The sequence below is a fragment of the Sturnira hondurensis genome, unplaced genomic scaffold, assembly GCF_014824575.4.
Source record: "Sturnira hondurensis isolate 20B ecotype Veracruz unplaced genomic scaffold, ASM1482457v3 Scaffold0014384, whole genome shotgun sequence".
Taxonomy (NCBI): domain Eukaryota; kingdom Metazoa; phylum Chordata; class Mammalia; order Chiroptera; family Phyllostomidae; genus Sturnira; species Sturnira hondurensis.
Window position 1 is genome coordinate 15,923,265 of NW_028087015.1, and position 22,542 is coordinate 15,945,806.

At 41.0% G+C, this 22,542-nt stretch overlaps 1 protein-coding gene across 3 annotated transcripts in view; it reads right to left on the reverse strand.

Annotated features, from left to right (window-relative positions):
* CTNND2 (catenin delta 2) overlaps positions 1-22,542 on the reverse strand; it is an 837,284-nt gene that overhangs the window by 385,472 nt on the left and 429,270 nt on the right. For all 3 annotated transcript variants that reach the window (XM_037063010.1, XM_037063012.1, XM_037063011.1), the window contains exon 6: positions 11,428-11,600. In XM_037063010.1, coding sequence (XP_036918905.1) covers positions 11,428-11,600 — 173 coding nt within the window. The remainder of the gene's footprint in view (positions 1-11,427; positions 11,601-22,542) is intronic.

Consider the following 22,542-nt stretch of genomic DNA (forward strand, 5'->3'; position numbering starts at 1 on the left):
CCAGCAGCATCTAGAGTCCTGGGAGTGCTCAGATCCAATTTTGCTTTCCTCCTGATAGAAGTTCTGAGCATGAAATGTACAAACTGGGCTTCTCAAACTAGCTGCATGTTATAATCATCAGGGGAGCTTTTGAAAAAGTCTCAGTACCCATGTTGTACATTAGCCATTTAACTCAGAATCTCTGGAGGTGAGACTCAACCATCAGGCTTTTGGAAGCTCACCAGGTGATTCCAATGTGCGCATGAATGTGAGAACAAGTTATCCCTAGAGCAGTGGTTTTCCAAATGTGGTCGGTTGTTCCAGCAGGTAGCATTCAGACTAGCACCAGCATCATCCCACCTTTACTGAGTTACCAACTCTGAGGGAGGGGCCTGGGGGCATGTGTTTTAATAACTTCTCAGGGTTTATGGTGCTCTCCAAAATCTGCAAGCCACTGACCTAGAAGAGATTGAGACTCAGGGGCCTGGGGTGGGCCTGAGCACCCGCATTTCTAACAGTCTCTTGGGGAGGCAGATGCTGCTGGTGTGAGAGTCACTTGCTAAGGTGCAATAGTCACCTCCTTCCTTCACTTTCCTCTGCAGCTCTCCTGGGACCTGAGCAGCAACGTCAATCAGCACAGAACCCAGCTGGCACGAGACAGAAGAGCCTCGGACGGGAACTTCTGTAAAGTCTTCTCAGAGGAGCACAAGGAGGAAGAATCCCAGAGGGTATAAGGAGAGCCCCCTGCTCACAAGAGAACCAACACTTTTTCTTATGGTTTGCATACGCAATATTGATAACCCTAGAAGATGTTAATGATGCTATTACCAAGTAGTATAATTCCTAGTAAAATAAATGCTGAAGTACTTAAAATAAGTACTACAGTATACCAATATTATATACTATTTTAATATTTAAATTTAAATGTTAGAATGACAAGGATCCTAGGGAAACCTTGAATAAATTTTGCAAATGCTTTTAATTTGTTGGAACTTCAAGTCTCAGGAATGCTAACTCTGCTGAATTCTACTGTCTAATAAAGCTTGTTAAATGGCCCCAAATCTGCCGAAGTTTGAGAACTGCCACACTAGCATTCAAATATATTTCTAAATATTGTAACATCTTGGTGAAATCTGACCAATAATATTTTACATGAAAAAAGAAACACATGACCAATGAAATTTCATATACTCTTTCAGAATGATTGTCCATGGGGAAGCGGTTAAGATCTTCACTAACATAGTAGCCCGCAGACACAATGGCCTGTCGGGCACTTGAAATGGGCACTGGGTTTTAACATGCCCGGTTTGATCTCACCCAATTTGAATGAAGATGAATTTAAATAGGCAAACACGGCCAGTGGCCATCTGACTGGACAGAACAGTCGTATAAGGCCGTCTGCAATGTACAATAAATAATCCAGGGAAATCATACTCCGTTTGATGTCCAATGGGGCAATAAGTGTCTAAAAATGGTTCTTGGGCTAAATCGAGAAATATGTTTTTAGCATCAATTAGACAAACCAGTAGTCTTTGGGGGGCTTGTTTCATTCTTGTGTTTATGTTTTTTTCCCATTAAGTGATTTTGTTTAATGATTCTCTGCCATTTAGGGACACGAGAGGCTGCGCCTTAAGCCTCCTGCACTCTTCATAGGACGGCTTCTTACTGCCGTGGCCCATGGACCAAACACAATGTAAACTCACTTCAACACATAGAGTTTCATCCACTTTACTGTCATGGAAGCTCAATTCTACCTTCAAAGTGTGTTAATACTATCCAACTATAAGTCCAATTTTAAAGTTAGAATTGCAAAACTGCACTTAAAAAAAACAGACTGCCACACCCTTCTTCCCTGAGTATATTTGGAAATGTGTGTGTACAAACAATGACAATTGAAGTAATATTTTCATTGGTGATGGCACCTTTAAAAGGAAAATAGCCCTGGCTGGTGTAGCTCAGTGGATTGAGCGCGGGCCTGCGAACCAGAGGATCGTGGTTCGATTCCCAGTCAGGGCGAATGCCTGGGTTGTAGTCCAGTTCCCTGCAGGCCAACTCCCAGCAGGGGACACACAAAAGGCAACCATACATTGATGTTTCACTCCCCCTCTCCTTCCCCTCTAAAGATAAATAAATAAATAAAATCTTTTAAAAAAGGAAAATAAAAATATGAAAAATTATCAATCTATTTGGAGAAGATTGGGCCCTGATACTGCCCTGGATCTCAGAATGGGCTTTTGACGGGGACAGCTCCAGTCGGTGTTTTTGTTTCCAGCTCTCTCAGGGCTGCTTGTTTGTCAGGCCCCCCTCTCCAGAGTGGGGGGTCTGTCTGCGGAATGCTGACAAGCAGAACGCTATCAGGTGGGTGCTCGGACTGAAGAGCCCCTGACAGGCAGAGTTTTGTGCACATCAAATGTCATTCCTTCCTTGCTTTCCATTATGGGAAATTTGTCGAGACAAAAATGAAAAATGTTACTCCCAATTTCTACGGATGCCTTATGTAGATTATACCTCAAATTTAAAAAAATGTAGGAATTGTGTTTTAATGAGACATGAGCAATATGCATAACTCCACAAAACACTGACAAATTAAATATTTTGTCTGCATTATAGTTTACATATAAGTTTCAGATCAGATTTAGGATATACTACCATCGTGATTTTTATATTGTATGTTTGCATGTACGTACTAGGTACCCTGAGTCCTCCTGTGTAACTGTGGAATGCATTTATACCTATTTTATAAAAGTGTTTAAGGGCAGGTATATTTTCAAAGTGTAGTGGAAAAAACACTGAAATGGAACTTCAGGCCATATTTACATCATTACTATTAACTAACAGTTCTCAACTTCCATGCATTAATTCACTCATTAAGTCAATAAACCATTCATAAGAGCCCACTATATTCCGTGTACAAATAAGGAGATGTCTGTGAAGGACTCCCTGTAATCCTCTTACATGAAGTGTTTCGCCTCGACAGTACTTTGGCGATCTGTCACTGTTGTATTTTTGTACAGAAAACTATCTGGCTCACACAAATGACATTGATTTCCTAAGAGTTTGGGCCCCTGAAATGTTGGCACTCTTGGACCAGAATGTGGCATCAGCTTCTACACAGAGCTGAGCTGTTTCCAGATCCCTTCATGTTGTATCTTCTGTAAAGGGGGTAGATATGGCATGGGGTGATTGAAACTATTCTCTGAGCTTGAAATCTTACGTAATCTTCATTCTTTGAGGATTTGGCAGTGCAGAACACAAACAAAGAAACAAACAAAAACCCCACTGTCTGCAGCCAGTTAACAAGAGCCTTGACAGGCTGGCCTCTGAGGAACCTTGACTTCCAATCATGTGTACACTGTGTCACTGGACAGACCTGCATTTTAGAAAGCAGGTCCATGATTTACCATCAATCCTTGTGAAGATGCATTTAGACCTGCCAACATTCCTGAAATGGTCAGCCAGGTCCCTAACTATGGGTCAGAAGGATATTTGCCCAGAGTGCTAGGCAGCCGGGCCCACAGTGTCAGGAATGGGGACCCGGAGTCCCTGTGGCTTTCCTGAGGGGAGCTTAATGACTTGGGGTAAATAGTTTGTTCCCCATCAGCCATATTCATCGCTTGTCATTTTTTGGAATTACTAGAGATCGGCCAATCTAGTACTTCCCAGTGTCTTCCCTTTGTAGACAGTTCTGGCTGTGGTGCCTGAAGTCACTGCTGGGAGCAGTGGTTCTGGGAAAATAGCATCCCAAGAGGGGAAGCTGGTGAGCACGTTTCAGAGACAGGCCGAACCACCGGGCCAGGGCCACAGAAGAGCCACAACATGCCAACAAGCATTGGATTTGGTGAGGAAGGAATGGGGCTGGGTACTTGAGGGGATGCAAAGGCAGAGAGATAAATGCTGACGGGGCAGCGGGACAGTCAGAACAAGCACTGAAGGCTATTCTTTCCATGAGTGAAAAGGCCTGAGTACCTTTTAAATACTAAGACATAATAGCATATGGCTTTAAGACACCCTCTTTGGAGAAATCCACTTCTAAGCCAGAACAAGTTGGTAATGTGACTTAGTAATATCACCTACACATGGTGATTAAAATGTCTGAGAGTTTGTTGAGCTTCCTTAGGCTAAGATGCATTAGGCTTGCCCATGACTATGGACAAAGACATTCACTCTCACAACCTGGAAATGAGAAATCACCAACTCCACAATGCTGACTATCTCACTTAGGCATTATATGAAATGTCTGCTATTATGATACAATTAAAAAGTGAGTCTATATCCTCACATAAGTTTTGTGCCCTTGAACTTGCTCCCTGGGATGAGAAAAATGTGCTTGAACACTACTGTTATTGCTCCGCAAATGTTACTTCTTTTTGAAATTGCCCTCAGAAGAAATGTCACTCTTTAAAATAACTGCTGGTACTGTGAGAAATGTTTGATTTTGGAAATAGCCAAGGAAAATCATCAAGGGCCTCGTCCAGCAATGCCCTTGAGGAGGGCTAGTTTTGGTAAAAACTAATATGAGACAAAGTAAAATGGCAGCTTCCGCACACAGTTCACACGCTGTCCCTGGAGTCATCGCTGCTGGGATGAGGAAAGAAAGGCTGGGCTTACCTGGTGGTGACATTGTACTGACATTGAACTGACCTTGAAAGTGCCCAGAGCCACGTAAACTTACGTGACTGAAAAACCAAGGCACCTGGAAGGAATTCCTTCCTCTTCTGGGAACATGCAACTCAAAAGATCAAGAGAGCTATAATCTTAGAGGTGATAATGGAGACCACCCTCAACACTTTCTCTTCCTGTGACGGTCCCAACATCGTGAAAGAGGTGGGGAGCAAGTGTGAGAGAGACCTTGCAGACCATACTGTCCCTGTCACTGCACTAAACGAAGGGGGTAGCAGATCCATTTTCCCAGGGCCAACAAGTCATCCTGGGTACTGGCTTTTCCATCCCTCTGACCTATCTTTAATAAAAGTATAATTAGAATTCTTATGAATAAATATTCTGAAAAGCAGTACAGATGGCCATTAATAGGGTCTTCCAGTGAAAAGAACATTTAGAAGAAAAAATAAAATGATGCCATAAGTGTCTTAAATAAATTTATCTCTAAGAATATATGAGGAGGGATTTCTTGATGGCAACACTTTCTTAAAAAAACATGAGCTTTGGCAAAACCACATTACATAAAACTTTTATTTCAGCAAGATGCTCATTTAGTATGACTTCAGTAACTCAAATATTTGCTCAGAACAGGGAATATTAGAGTAAAATACACACAGAACCCTCCCTGCCATGAAAAATGGTTCAATTATTAAAGCCAGATTAAATATGTTTATACCGGAAAGAGAAAAATGGAGAGGGAAGAGTTTAAAGCGGAACAATAAGGAAGGATTTCCAATAGGTAGTCATCTGAGCACTCTGTTAAAAACAAATAAACTGCCGATTTCCCACAAATGTGCCAAGGAAAGTATATAAAGTGACATGATTTCTCCTGTAAATGCTGCAGAAGGTGCACATTGTACAGGAAACGGATATCTTCAATTTTGTGTTTTCCAAGTTCATCAGCACCATTTCTCTTTACAAGTCAACAACTTCTGTCATAATTAAGCAAACTGGAGAGATGTCACACTAGTTGTCTGTATAACCCTTATCATTCCACGACCAGTAAGTCAGTGTTTACTGGGGATTTGCTCCTCCTCTGTACTGCATGGGTCTGTGTCTCTCCACCCACAGACTTCTTCTTTCCCTGGACCCTCATATCTGCCTGATGTGAGAGTGCACCAATCAGCAATATTCCGAATGCAACAAACACATCAGCCTCTGGCAGAAGTGGACAGACAGCATACACACACACACATATATTATATACGATTATATATATATATACATATATATATATATATAATATGCTTTAGCATAAATGAGAACTTCTAAGACATAAAAGCCAGTGCAACTTAAAGTATGTAGATAGGCCAGATCAAAAAGAAACGACAGTTTTGCTCCTTGAAAAGCTCATTGCTTTTCTAGGGAGTCCGCTCTGGCTCAGTTTTATCTTACAGAACTCTCACACAATTCTTAGTTTCCTGCAGCACGCAGCCATTTCCCTAGGATTATGAATGCGCACATGCTTCGGTTCTGCTGGAGAACATGAAAGTCGTTTTAACATGTTTAGGTTTCTGTACTACTTTCTTATACCTTTCATATTTTGTTTCTTCAAATGACAAAATGCTTGGTGAGACACTTCGTNAAGACATAAAAGTCAGTGCAACTTAAAGTATGTAGATAGGCCAGATCAAAAAGAAATGACAGTTTTGCTCCTTGAAAAGCTCATTGCTTTTCTAGGGAGTCCGCTCTGGCTCAGTTTTATCTTACAGAACTCTCACACAATTCTTAGTTTCCTGCAGCACACAGCCATTTCCCTAGGATTATGAATGCGCACATGCTTCTGTTCTGCTGGAGAACATGAAAGTCATTTCAACATGTTTAGGTTTCTGTACTACTTTCTTATACCTTTCATATTTTGTTTCTTCAAATGACAAAATGCTTGGTGAGATACTTCGTGTTTGGATGTGGGGAGAAACCGGCATTTTTAGAGGGGTTCCTCTGTGCCAGAAGTTTTTTTACATTCCGCATTCCATATAATCCTTAGGAAATTGCATGTGAGTGGAAGCGCAGCAGACAGAGCTTGGAAGACAGCCAACTCGTTTGACGTCTCACCACCCACAGACTTTGGCAGTATGACTATAAAGCATAAAACTGGGGCTGGAGGAACCTGATGAACATTAGGTAAACCCTGGACCAGTTACTTGGGGAGTGGAGATTAATTTTGGAGGTGTCCACTCTTGCAGCTAGGCAATCTTGTGGGAAGAAACAGCCTTACATGCAACTCACTGTAGGGCATTATTATATGTGATGTGACAGAACAATGGATATGTCAACATATATGTCAGACCATGTGTTACATCTGCTTAATATTCTCTACTGGCTCCTCCTTTCAATCTGAGTAAAAGACAAAACCTATACAATGAATGACTGGGTCTCTCATCCCCTGGTGAAACCTGTACCCCATTCTAACAACCTTGACCCCCTTGCCGTTCCATCAACACTCCAGGCCGCCTCATCAGGAGCCATGCATTTGCTGTACCCCAGCAGCTGCACAGCTGCCTCCCTCTCCTCATTCCTGTCTTTGCCTAGATGTCACCTTCTCCACAGACCTCATATGCCACACCACACCCTGCACTCTGAATCCCACTTATCCTATTCTGCATTCATTTCCTCCTAGAAATCGCCACCTTCTAACAAACGGTGGAATGGACTCACGGTGTTGATTTTCTAAGTCCCTATCACTGATTCTAGAATAGTTCTTTCAGGACAGAGACCTATTTTCTGTACTACTCAACCCCAAGCAGATACATCAGCTCATGGCATACAGCAGGTACACAACACACATCCTGAATGCTTTAAAGGATAACCCAGAGATACACAAACGTAAATGAAAGAATAGTTCTGTTTTGATTGGGGCACCTCAAAATAGCCACACAAAGGCCAAGGGTGGCTTGCAGGAGGAAGGGAAAGATGGAGGGGCAACTCAGAGTGTTAGAGACTGGGACAGAGGGCCTGCAGGGCAGTTGATCAGAGCGCTGCTGGGAGAAAAAGGGGTAACAAGACATGGACTTATGTCGCTTCCCGGAACAGCCTTGGGGTCCTTGGGAAGAACCTTACACTCTCTCACCTCCAGCCCAGCCCCACAAACTCATCCTAGGGTCTCAGGAGAATGACTTGCAAGGGTTTGAGTTAGGAAATGCAAGACAACTAGTATTTTATGACCATTTTTATTCAGACCGGTAGGTACAATGGGCAATGTGGGCTATGTACGTATCACCATAGTTTTGGCGGAGAGCTGGGTGTTGATCACTCAAACATTGATTTTGATAAATAAGCTAGACTTTCAAAAATTGAAATTAGACAATTTGAACATTTGTAATATTGCTTTGAAATTGCATTCCAAAGTGATTTATGCAGGAGAGAGAAAATCAGTGAGATTGAAAAATCACTTGCTTTGTTTTACAATTACACATTCTCTTTAAGACCAAAAAATGAATGTTTTTCTGTTGATTATTGACCTTATTAACTTGGTGTGGCCTCTGACATAATTTGAACATTAACAGCCCTTTCTGGAACTCTTTTGACTACAGGATATTCTAAATACTAACCTAGCCTCGAAGGAATGGGTTTCAACACCAGTCAGAACCACTAGAATAGAGGGATTTCCGAGAGAACCTGATGGAGTTGCTATGAGAATGGGAATAGGTCTCCCTACCTTTGAGGTAAAATGCTAAGTGCTGAGTGACTATATTGGTTTACTTGTTCAGCATTTGTCTTACAATTCTGAAGTCCTAGGTCCTATGGGGTGCTCAATAAAACATGCCTTTCATACTGCAATGCACTAAAGCTGAAAGTAAGTCATGGGACCAATGTCTACCACTAAGCTAAAATAAACAGGATTCAGAGAGTCACCAACAGCCTGACTCCTAATAATGCAGTGAATCAGAACAACCCTCCGGTGTGAGGATTCAGGTTTTATCCTACCCATCCACCAGGTAGGTGAGCATGGCCAATTACCTTTGCCTCCAACCTGTCACTTCGAACATGCACATTCATCGATGTCTTCAAACTAGAACCCCGATGACTTCCAATACAGTGCTCTGATGTGTCTACAACCTAGCTACATATCCTGATTAAACTTTAAAGCAGACTTTCAATGTGAGGCCCGATCGTGTCATTTTAAAGCTTCTACTGTTTTACTCCCACAGAATTTAGTGCATGACCGAACTGAGTCGGACAAGGGAAACTCTCGCAACACGGAAGCAGATACATCGCCGCATTGCTCGTCCACATTGATACACCTCTCAGGAGGTTCCAACTCTGGATTTATTTAACTGAATGGGAAATATATAAAATAAACCTATGAAACACTCTCTCCCAGAATGATCAGATTTCAACTCAGTCAAGATTCTGTTCCTATTCTTACTGATGTTGCCGGAAAATGGTGCCAGACAACTCTAAATGTAGTGACCTTGAGTTTCCAGGCCTTAAAAATGTAGGTAGTAATATGCCCTTTTGGGGGGATTAAATAAGAGGATGTGTGTAGAACATATTGTTTCTAGGTGCTCAATGAGTGCTATCTATTAATTTTATGAGAAAGCTTTGATTTGACAGCTAGTTATTGCATAGCTCTGTGTAAATGGGATTACAAGATGCTCACAGTAAGTTAATGAGTTAACTGATTTTTCATGTTATATTGATGTTTCCCTTTTCCATGATGTTCAGCTATATGGAAATACTGATTTTTTTTACTTGATTCAATATTTTCAACTTAAATTACACAGGTCTTAGATATTTAAGAGAAAAAGCCCAGCGCAGGTAATAAATGAGCTCAATATAAAAATAAAGTAAGGTAGAACTTTATTGTTTTACTAGTTACATGTCTTAGAAAAGAAAGTTCATGGCTTTTAGAAGTTAATTTGAGTATAAAAATGGGTCACATGTCTGAATGCGGCCTCTTAGACCCGAGAGTATGGCTGGGTACAAGGGTCAAAAAAAGGGCTGTAACCCACTGGTTCGCTTCCAAAGAACTAAAATATATACATAAAATTTGTACCTAGAAAAAGAAATCATACAGCTTCCATTGCATTTTTGAATAAAACAAAATCATATTTTAAAAATTCCAATAATATTTTCTATATAATAACATCATCTGACATCATAATGTTATACAAAGTTTGTATGTAATAAAATAGTGACTGTTTTTGTAAATGATGCACAAATATATATTTGCAAATATGAAATAGTTTTTCTAATAAATTAAAACCCATTTTAGACATTCCTTCATTTCACATTTCTGTGAGGGAGGCGTAACAGGCCAGCACCTTAAAGAGCAGAGATCCTTTGTCCCGTCCCTCCCATAAAGCCCCGCCTCCAGGCCCTGCCCCTCTCAAGCACTGTGCACCTCCATTTCCCCACCCAAACAGAGGAGGCTCCTGAGCAATGGTCACACACTGAGCCTCAGTGAGGGACAGGCTTCTTTCCTCAGTGAGTCCTTTACTTCCACTCTATTTTATCCACAGATCCTAGAGCTCAGCCTCACGAGGTAAAAGTCACAAAGCCAATGATGGACAAAGGTGTTACTGAAAGAACACAACCGTATCTTTAATATGTTACCGGGCAATAACTTAGTAACAGAAGTAAACTGAAACTTCTCAGCTCTTGCTTCCTTCTATGTCTATGTCACCTAAAATGTGCATCTCGTAGGGACTATACTATGCCATTCTAACTCACCTTGCTTCCTGCAGACCTCTGTCTACAGACATTTGTTGGGGGTCATATGGATGGTGAGGAGCTTCTGATTAACATGAAAACGAACCTGCCCTTAAGTAACTTTCAGTTTAATTGGAAAGACTCACGGATGGACAATGACAATAAACTGGTGAAAAGATGGGTTTGGTTGTTACAGGAGCCACTGGTGGGTAACATGGCAGATGTACTGCCCAATAAATGCACAAAGGGTGAATTTAATCTCATCAGCTAAGGAGGATGCTTTTGGAGCTGCAGGTTCTTCATTCCAGGAGCAAGAAATTAAAACAGCCTGTCACTGAAAAGAGGTTTAAAATAGCTTAAGACAAGATAGACCTCCAATATATTAATTCTGCTAAGTTGATCAAATATAGCTCAAATTCTAAAGGTATCGAAACAAAAATGATCTATCCACCTATTCATCCACCCACCTGTCAATCTATCACAACACTTACATCTGTGAAAAAAAATTCAGATCAGTAGCCACTTCCAATGGCTACTAATCTGGAGCTGGTTTCAATGGCAACCAATACATCTATGCAGTGAAACTAGAAGAACAAGTAAACAAACACCTTAAAGAAACAACTAAGGGTACATTTCAAAATCAAACTTGACAAAGTGTAACCATTCCTGAACTAATCACGATTAGTTCTACATACTTTATTATGCATTTATATTGTGTTTCTTTATATGAATAACCCCATAAAATAATAACTTCATGCTTTTTTAGGAGGAAAAAAACCACGGTCCCAGGTGCACACACAAATCAGAATGTATGCCCTTATTTATATCTCACACAGACACAGAAATAGTAATGACACGCATTCATTTTCTCACAGGTAAATATATGCAGTATACATACAGCACGAGCACCTCTCAGATAGTCTGAAACAAAACACGTTTACAATTCAGTGTTGCTCTATAATGGTATTTTATTATTTACTTTTTTCACTCCCAGCACCAAAGGCGTCGTTAGTGAGTTGTGGGACAGGCCACAGAAAGGCAGGAGGGACCACTGCGGCCTGACACAGCCCTGCTCCCGACCCATTCCCCGGGAGCCCCGACCAACACAGCAGAGGGGCCCGTTCCCACACATACCTGGCTGAAGCTCTGGCCAGCACCTCGGGCTTGGGTGCTGCGGGCAGGGAGCTGCGATGGGGCTGTCTCACCCAGGGCCAGGGTCTGGTTGCTATGGTAGCTGGCTGGATACTGGAAGGACCCTTCAGGTTTGGAATTGAGCTGAAGTGCACTCTGGGAGAGCAGGCTGGGCCCTGTGTTGAAAGTCATTTAGAGCAGTAAGTGACAGCCTCAGTGAAGCAGAAATGACATGTATTATTTATTGAGAGTAGCCTAGAATTATCACACACGCATGATTCCAGCCATCTAGGCTTTGAATTCTGAGAACTAAAATGACCATATAATTTGACTCCAGCTCTTAAATGAGATTTTTTTTGGAGGTTTAGAAGTTCTCAAAAGAGTAGATTTTTTTTTTCCAAATGATCTCACCCTGACCTACATAGACACTTCTGAGACAAATTAGTTAATCAAGTAGTTATTTTTGGATCAGACAATATCAGAAACACTTAAAAGTCCACCTTTTAGTACATGTTAATTGCATTAATATAATTATGTCTCCTATTTAATTACCAGGCTGCTGAAATCCTTGAAACCTTCCTCCAATCAGTAACAAATTCTATTGTACAAATAGTGATGTAAGACCTCAGCCCCTGAAGGGTTGACAGTGTTTAAAATATTAATAGCTCTTCCTACCGTGTGGAATTCACCCCGATCTCACGGGATCTCTGACGGCTGGTAATCTTTGCCATCACAGCTGTGCGCAGCAGGAGAACAAAGACAGGACACAGTGTGACAATCGGCGGTGTTAACGTGGCTGACAGTGCAGGTGATGGAGAAGTCGGAATAAGCGCCTGGCTTCATTGTGTAATTATACAACGAAATGTATGATGGTGCTTTATTTTCTAGCACTTTATATAAATGGGATTCTTGTAAGAGTTTGCTTATTTTCTCTTTCAGAAAAAATTCTTCAGTCACATTTCATATTCGCTTTGGGAATTAAAGGTAGTAGAGCAGAGCGGAAGTGTACTTGCCATTTTCTACTGTGTATGTTTGAGAGAGGACTGGAGTAAGTGGGGTGAGTTGGAGGGAGGAGGACTTGGCGGCACGAGTTTCCCATGTTATCTCACCCACTGAACAGAGTTACTTCTTTTGGGATAAAAGGTAATTACATCCACATAGACTATGGCATAATTACTACCTCATCCTTTGTCTTTCTCTTTGGTTGTTTTAGATAATGCTATCATTTCCATGAAGTGTGAGCAAATTTCAAGAGCCCTATTTCTTTCTTTTTAAGAATAGAACATGTGTTTTTTTAAAATTTCAACCGAGACTGCAGATCTGAGGTGCCATAAACCTTATTTTGTGTAAAATAATGTGTCTGCCCTTTAAAAATATTGGCTTATGTAATTTTTGCCATCTAAGACTCTCCCTTTACCTCTGATATCCCGATGGGAATTCTAAACAGTGCAAAAATACTTTTTCATCACTAGATATTGAATAATTAGCCAATTAACGGACATGGGTAAAGGCTTGGTATTTTGGAATCTCTACAGTTTCTGGAAAAATGTCAAGCAAGAAAATAAAAACCTTTCTATCCAGGCCCAATTTCATCATGAAGGGCATAACAAAAGTACAATTGTAATCCTTTTTCTTTTAATTTAGAAAATAGAGTCCCAAGAAAACACTATATACCAGATGGTAAAGTTTGCAATAGCCCGCAAAAAGCCATTTAATCCATTCTGATAGCATTCGAGGTCTCATCACCAGCTACAGGATGCCTCTGTGGGGAGTGCGCATTTTGAGAGCTTCATTCCAGACGCCAGGAACACACTGTCCCCACTGCGGCTATGGAGACTGTCAGGCAGGGACACAGAGTCAGCGGGGGTCTCTGAGGTGGGGGGATGGGCAGGCCCAGGTATGGGAGAGCCTCTGGGAGGGAAAGGGGAACCACTGATGGGGGCAGAGGTGGATGAGGACTAAGTACCAGGAGGCGGAGGAAGAGGTAGGTGCTGGGAGGACAGTGACAGATTGTGGCCAAGGGTTTTCTCCTTGGTCCCCATCCTCCCTAAGGTCAACTCAGTGGGAGAGAGTGAACCATGGTGGCAAAGCTAAGGCCCTTGAGGCTAGTGGTCACCATCCCTCCTGACAATGGCAGGGGAGCGTCCCACTGAGATTCTCTTTGTCTGTGTCTCTCAGGGTGCTCTGCCCAGCCCTGCTAAGGCCCCTCCCCCAGGATAAAGCACCTCCAGGACACTCAAAGTTAAAGTAGATACCATGGTGCACAGACTTTTGGAATTAAATAATACCTTTAATTCCATGTAGAAATTTAACATGATTTATGAAGCAAAAGAGTTGCATTCCTGGTTATTTGCTGTTTAAAAAGGACAAATACTTCCTTTGTGACTTTGCGAGTGTGACTTTAATCTGATGAACTCTATTATAGATACAGTTAGCAAGTTAAACAATTTTATAAATTCTAAATAGATTCATAAAATTAGTTCCAGAAACCTACAAATGCTTTCCATGTAGGATCTGAAGGTGACAATTGAAACTCTTTTTTAAGAAGAATTTCAATTAAAAATATGATTTATGTGCTCTTAAAATATACATCTGAAATCACCAGATGTGCTCACCTTTTACAATCAGTCATATATCTGATCAATACTCAATAAAACCCCAAATTCTCCATCTCATTATTTTGTTCACACATCTCAAGCATAAAACCTAGATGTCCTCTGAAAAAGGTAATTGCAACAATGAGCAATATATCATAATATTATAGCAATGGCATATCACCTGGCAGGCATGAAGCAGTCAGGACAATAGATAAAATACTGCATGCGTTTAGAATGATTTTTAATCACTCACTAGGTTTCAAATCATGAGCATTCTATTCATTCCAATTTTAGAAAGCAGAGATTAATGGGAATATAGGAAAAGTTAATATTATGGAACAATTATTAATTACTTTATAATAGAAGTAAAATTTGTATTAACTAACACTTGATTAGCTTTACTAACATTACTGTGCATTGAGGTAGAAAATACCAAATTTCCAGAAATTTTAAAAGCATTTATTGTTTGGGGCTTCATCAAGCCTCCCTTGGGTTAGTGGTGAATTGGGCTTCGGTCCTGAGGACACGACACACATCCGCTGGGCGATGCAAGTAATGAGGGGAGGAGATGAGACAGACTTGATGTTCCAGCTAGGAATCTGGAAAATGGAGTTTCACCTTTAATGCAGTTAACTGCTCCAGAAGGAACTTCAACTGTGAGGAACAGGGGGTCAGAATGTCTTCTGAGGTCACAGAAAGCAGAAGTCACACTCTGGTATGTATGCCTCCAGGACACTGAAGGGTCACAGTGACCTCTTTGACCATCCTGAACCTTCCCCATTGTGAGACAAGGCTAAACTCAGGTATCTATCCACAGGGACTCAGGCCTGCGGGCTAGGAAGAGGAAGTGAAACGATTTTCTGATAGATTGGTAAGACTCAAGGGAGTGTGTGTGTCCTTGTCCTGACCAGTACACAGCAACCCCTACTGGACAGAGGGGACACAGTCGGAGGGAACTGCAGACATGAGGGACATGGAATCTGCCACTGATCCTAGAAAGACACCTGGAGCAAAGCATCTTGAATGTAGCACCAACACTTCGTTATGTATTCAAATATATGAACTGACTGCAGGCCACGGGGCGACCAGTGAGAAAACTGCCCTTGTATCTTTTTCCTTACTCTCCGAAGGGTAAGTTGAGGCGTCAGAAGTCAGCCTGTGTCCCACACTTGGGAAAACAAAGAGGGGACTTGGGTCCCTGTCTTCTGTCTCCAAGTCCAGGATTGGTTAGCCTTTAATGTTGAAGGTCTCATACATATATTAACATTTTAAGGTTGAAAAGTTCATCCCTATGTAGAAGTCAGTTTGTTTGCAGGGGAAATCTCACACCTCGGGTTGTGTGACTTCCCAAGGAACCTCTCCTTAGCAGTTCCAGGTGGTGACAGGGGGGAGCTTGCTGTCCACCCTCAGTGGGGCGGAGGTTAACCTCAGCACATGGAAAGACTGCTGAGATAATTTTCTGTGTAAAAGTTCAGACTCGCTTCTAGGTTGTATTAACACAAACACCAATGTATAGACAGCTTCTTCTTAAATGAATTAGATATTTAGTGTTTTCATGATCACGTGTACTCACTTTGTTTGCACGGTTTTAAAGAGACTTCATCTGGACTTACCCCTTCTTGCCTCTTAGCTGAACACCAGTCCCAGCAAACAAGAAACCTTCACTAAACTACACTCTTTACAACAATACAGAAAAGGCCAGAGGCCCACAATGTAGCATTTCCAGGTCATTATTCAGGTCACAATCACGCTGGTGGAGTCGGTGGGTGTGTGTTGGGAAAAACCCCAGGGCTGGAACTCACCAGTCCTGGGCTCTCGTCCACCCAGTCCAGGTCTGTGAAAGCACAGACAGTGATGACAATGACAATGCCTGTAATGCCAAATAAGCCTTCCCAAGCACTTCCCGAGTCCTGGGAACTGCCCTGGGCACTTGCTGTCTATTCGCCCACGGCAAAGTAACAAGACTGCAGTGAGGAAGGTACTGTCATTCCTGTTTATGTCGGCAGACCTGGGGGTGCCACTAGCGGAGACCACCGAGTGGGTGGTAGGTCTTAGTGCCAGCAAGGCAGTCTGGCTTGAGTGTCTGCTTGTAACCATGCGTCATCATTCTGTCTCTACAAATTCAATTTCTGCAAATTTGAGCAGCTAATGAGATAATAGATGTGCAAGTGCTTAAAAAATATAAACCGCTATACAAATGTCAGCTATTAGTATTATTATCTAATTATCTAATTACATAGCCACATGGTCTGATAATAATAAAGTCTTGATTAGAATTTTTTTGTCCTGAAAACCTATGACAGTACTATCCCATATATCACTTACTGCTTTCTTTCAACACCCTATGAGCTTTCATTTTACACATGAAACAGTCAAGGGTAGATCATTAAAATGGCCTGCTTGAAGTTAAAAGCAAAACCTAGCAAAACCTAGTGACAGAAACAAGAGATAAGAAAGACCAAATTCTCTCTGTTCTCTCGGCCTGAATATCCATTCTCTATTGATCTCAAAAGTCATTATTAAAGTGCTGTTTAAATGCCACCTCCTCCATGCAGCCTACCCTGATTTCTGATTTCCAAGATCAAAGTTCGATTATATGTAAATGAAATTTTAGGACTTAAGGTCATCAGTATTGTAAGCTGAAGCCACAGGAATAAAATAAGGTCTCTGGAGGGTCGTTATCAATTTAATTCCAAAGGATTGTTTCACCATTAAAAGAAAAGTGTTATTAATAAGAATGCACTGAAATAAACAGCTAGAGAACTAGGCAATGCCTGGAATCAGTGCTCATGAGTATTTTGTGAGTCTGTTAAATCAAGACACTGAGAACAGTGATAAACCTACAAACTGAGACAGACATGTTGAAGAATGGACACCTGATGGTGGCAGGTTTGTTCAGACTTATCTTTGTCAGGAAGTTTAGCAACATTCTTTAATTGCTCTTAGGTTAAATTGCTTCCTTCAACATGATATAAAATCTTTATGTAGCCCTTGAAAAATAATGCCAACAAGATTCACACACACTGGTAATTGACAGAATTTGTGTACATTTTACCCTCTCGCTATCCAATTTTTGTGAAGGTTAAGAATGATTTGGAGTTTGTTACTTTATTTTAAATGAGAGTAAACAGAGTAAGATCAAATAAAGAGAAAGGGGGACTCTTTATAGAAAGTAATAAGTGAGAATAAAAAAGGGGAGATGAAAATTACACATACAACACAAAGGAGCTGTTCTAAGTTACAAAATCAATGAGAAAAACTGCTAACTCTTTGTACGATTATCAAATTGATTTAAATCAAGCTCAAAGTGCTTTAGTCATATCCAACTACAATTTAATTCTATAGAGTAAAAATATTGACTTTTGTTTAAATTGTGCTACCAACAAGTTGCATTTATAGCAGCAGTTTCTTCTTTATGGGGTCTGGATGAACTTGACAATTTACAAACTTACTTGGAATAAGAATAGTTAGTGGTCCACAATGAGGTACCACCTCACACCAGCCAGAATGGATACCGTCAACAAACCAACAAAGGACAACTGCTGGTGAGGATGTAGGGAGAGGGGTCCTTCTGCACTGTTGGTGGTGCAGACTGGCAGCCACTGTGGAAAGCAGCATGGAATTTCTTCAAACAATCAAAAACAGAACTGCCTTATGACCTAGTGATTCCACTTCTGGGAATTTGTTTGAAGAAACCTGAAACACTAATTCAAAAGACTATCAAAGCATCCCTATGTTCACTGCAGCATTACATACAATAGCCAAGATTTGGAAGCAGCCCAAATGTCCATCAATGGTTGAGTGGATAAAACCACTATGGTACATTTACACAAGAGAATACTACGCAGCTGCAAAAAAAAAAAAAAAAAAAAAAAAGAAGAAAATTTTACCCTTTGCTACAGCATGGATGGACCTGGCAAACATTATGCTAAGGGAAATAAGCCCACCATAGAAAGACAAATAGAAAATGATTTCATTCATTTGTTGGAATCTAATGAACAAACTGAGTTAAGCAAAATAGAGACAGACTCATAGATAGAGAACAGGCTGACAACTATGGAGGGTGGTTAGGGGGTGGAGGGACTGAGTAAAAAGAGCCCTGGCTGGTGTAGCTCAGTGGACTGAGTGTAGGCTGTGAAGCGAAGGGCTGTCAGCTCAATTCCCAGCTGGGGCACATGCCTGGGTTGCAGGCCAGTTCCCAGTGAAGGACACATGAGAGGCAACCACACATCAATGTTCTGTCCCTCTCTTTCTCCCTCCCTTCCCCTCTCTCTAAAAATAAATAAATAAAATCTTGAAAAAAATAAGAATTTATGGACGTGGACAACAGTGTGGTGATTGCGGAGGCTGTGAGGGGGTGAAATGGAAGAGATGGAAGTGGTTATAAGGGGGATAAATGGTAATGGAAAATACAATAAAGATAAATATGTTTTTAAAAAGAATAGCTAATGGTGATAAACTGATTCTTTTCTTCTAATCTTCATTAGTAACTTTAAAAGCTCATATGCATGGATTTTGCTGAGGAGTTCCCCAAAATAGTGGTTGAACCATCTATCATTCCTAAAATTAACTGAGGGAAACAGCTTGTTATGCAAGGAAACTCAGTGATGTGGTTGTTCTATGGGCAGGTGTGTTTTTAAACTTCATTTCTAAGTCTATTTCCAGAATATCGATTTCATCTGGTCAGCCGCTTTCAACACATAATGCTTTACGTGAAAATTAAAACTGTAATGGTCCCAGGAATACAGAAGTACTCATTTAGTTTTTTAAACTGATTTAGATTCAGCCAAAGTTACTGGCTTAATTAGTTTGCTTTTCCAAGTTTGAGTGTATATGGAAAATTGAGCTTTGGTAAAGCATTCATACTATGTAATAATTCAGTTCTTTACATCTGTGCACAATGGAAAGATGAGCAAAAAATAAAATTTAAATGTGCAACTTTAATTAAAGTGTATAGCTGAAGAATGCTTTTATGCATGGGATTTGACATGACATATATAATCATAGGATGGTATATTTTATAATTCATTCCAATCTCTAAGTATCTTCTTATAAAGGTTTACGTTCAGATTATTTACCATTTAAAAAATAATTGTAGCACAAAGAGAGAAAAAGCATTATATACATTTCTTTCTAAATTAATAGTCAAAAGATAATAGGTTCATATGTCTCATTATCAATAATTGTGACAAGAAATGAAAATGAACACAAATAAATTTAGAAGAAAGCTAAATGTAAAACCTATGTCCTGAAAACACTATAACAGATTCATGGAGTTTTACTAGCATAAATGGCCAGCTTCCGATTTGCCAGAAACCACAGCCTTTTCCTTAGACGCCGCCAGCATGGCTTGTGCATCCTACTCAGGTGCCAGATCACACACTTCTCACGGGGGGGGGGGGGGGACTTCCTGCCCCTTTGGTCACTCTCTCAAAGCCAGAGAGGTTGTCAAGCTTTTCTGATCTCATAAACTTTCAGACTCTTAAAAATCACTGCAGACCAAAAAGAGCTTATTTCTATGGGTGATATAAGATACTATTTACTGCATTGCAATTGGGAAATATTTAAAATGAGAGGATACATCGGGCCCCTTCCATGAGCCATTCAAGTGATGACAATGATGCTATCCCCTCCATGGTGGCTTTGGAAAGTGGCATGGAACCCTCACCCTGGGAGACCCTCATTCCCAGGCTCACTGTCACTGTGAGGACCAGCATGGGAACGCAAACAACACTGTAGGATTCCTGGGAAAACTGGTGCCTATTTGTAGCCCCGGAAAGGGTCTTGGCAGGGGCCCCCTGGATTCTCAAGTACATTTAGAGAAGTCTATTCTCCCCCTCACTGGCTTTGCCATCGCTTGTAGCAACGATCTACCTGAACTCATGAGTAGTTAGATTGCTTGATTTCAGACTCTTCTGACTAGAATGTAAATGCCACAATGCAGAGACACTCTCTGTGCTACTGCTAAGAAGTACTTCGTATCTATTATTTAAAAAATGAATGACGATCACACCTACCTGTGCCTGTAATGATATAATAAAACCCAAGTATATATATTAAGATTTGATTCTATCAGTTGCTGTGGAAGTGACTTACTATTTGATCAGAGGCAGTTCTAATGCTTTGACTTCCAGGGGAATCCCACCACACATCTCCCCCACACAATATTACCAGGAGACCTCACCTTCCTCTGTCCCCGGGGAAAAGTCTGCTTAGTTTGATGTTCTCATGAGGGCTTCCAGCCTGTACTTTTTGTCATGCTCATGCCGGTTCTGATGCTGTCCTCACTTATACCAGCATGCACTTCATTCTCCCATGAAAGTTTTGGCCACCTACGGTGCCTTGACAGTTCAAAACCCAATTATATTTTCATTAGAAATTTCCACAAGCTCTAACCTTGTGCTTGATCCCAGAAGACCCTGATAACTCATGCGCGAGGGATGTTTTTAATGAAAACTCTACATTGCTGTCTTTTGCTTCGGGAATAGATAAGAAGCATTTGGTAGTGCATGTCTTTGCCCATCCCTTCAATTCCTAGGCTTGCCTCTGAGTCGGTGGCCTCTTGGAAGAAAGTATAACATGCTTCTTAAACGTCTATGTGTTAGAAGAAATCAAAGAAAAAGAAACTGAACATGAGCTGAGAATTAGGTAGTGGCAGGATCCGGAAGGAAAGCTAATGACAGCTCCCTGGAGGATGGAGGACATGCTGTGTGACACCTGGGTGCTTTTGCTTGACTTCTGCTCCCACCTTCGATTTCTGCCACTGAAACTTCCCAGAGGCTCCAGAACACCCAAGGTGGTGACAGAGGTGCACATGAGTGAACTTGGTATGGAAAGACGTTTGGATTTACTTGGTATCTAAAAGCAATATTAGACTTACAACACCCACATGCTTCTGGAAAGAAGACCGGCTTATTTGTATTTGAAAGCTTAAACCAAGAGGCATTGGACAAAGTGACTCTACAGGGATGAACGATCTGGGGATGAACTGAACTCCCTCGTGTAAACGGTCCCAGGAAAGACTCAGGGCCTCCCGAGGGCAGGGAGCAGTCCTCAGCCCCTGGTGGCGTAAAGGGAGGAGGGGGGCTTGAATCCAAGTCTTCCAGCTCCGAGGGAAGTGCAGGTTACCTAGTACACCCACCCCACCGCTCTCCACCCTGTCAGCTCTAACGAGGGACCTAGTTGCCATCATAATAGAAAACCGACCATGTCAGTCCTCTTCCCAGAGTGCAATTTCAATATTGTGAGTCACGCGACTCACTTATTTCTAATTTGGTCTGCTTGATGATCATAAAACCCTTATGCTCCTAAACTGCTTCGACTTCCTTTGGTGCAAGGCTTCCTTATGCAACCAGTCCCTTCACAGGAAGGTCTCTCACCTTCATTGTTATTATATAAGAATACATAAAATTGTATTTTAAAGCATTTTAATAAGCTGCTTTCTCAACAATTCTCCTATCGCACAGAATTAAGTACCAAAGTAACTAAATGAAAATGATGGACTGTAAATCAAGAGTAAGTAATATATTCACCTTTGCCAATCTACATATGATTGTTATCTTTGGATTTCGCCCACTCAGAATGGTACCTTATATGATTGATTCTTTTTTTTGAAATATATTCTGATCTGAAAACTCAGAATAACATTCCTTTCTTTGCCATCATATTCAGAATATATTAAATTCCTAAATGTCCTTGCTTCTGAATGCTGGTATTTTCTAGAATATGGGGAAGCTTCAATTTGTCAATATGCTGCAGAGAGAAATAATTACTATTTAAAGTACAATATTTAAACAAGTTGGCAATCTCAATAGATGTATAAGTCCTTTTCTCCCAAGTTGTCCATTGTATTTCTGATTTTGACTGACATAGTTTTGTTAATTTTTGGCTAAGAAATAAATCATCCTTATGTCCGAGTTTACTTCTCCGAGAATGTGTGGATTAAATAGGGTACTTCGTCAACAGCAGTTTGGATCAAACTGTATATCAAGTGAGATGCTAATGGCCCCAGGCTTCAGTCAGTAACTTTTTTTTCCCCAAGCAAAGCAATGGCAATTCCCCTGGTGACTCTGTGAAACATATTTGCTAGAGAATTGAAATTACACAGCCAGCAGCCACAAGACAGTGTCAGGTGGCAAAGGATGTATAGATGATTTATACACTGCTTAGGATGGCACTTAAAAAAAATCACGTGTTGGAAAACACTGGTAACTGTACGAGTCTTTAGTCAGTACGGTAGAGCAGTTATTGCTAGTCTAAGGGTCAAGAAGAGAGGTTTACAAAGACCCAAATTTTATTTTAATCAGACCTTGGAAAGAAAACTAACAAAAGCTTCTAAACATGACCAAGTAAGTACTGCGTACTTAGGGGTTGAGATTGGTTCCTATTTAGAACTTTCCCAGCCTGGTTTTAGGCTGCATTTCATGTTGTCTCTTCTGAGTTAGGACCAAGAGGTGTTCTCACGGGCAGCGTGCCAGGCCCCATTTCGAATTAGCTATTTCATGTCTCTTCCAGCTAATGA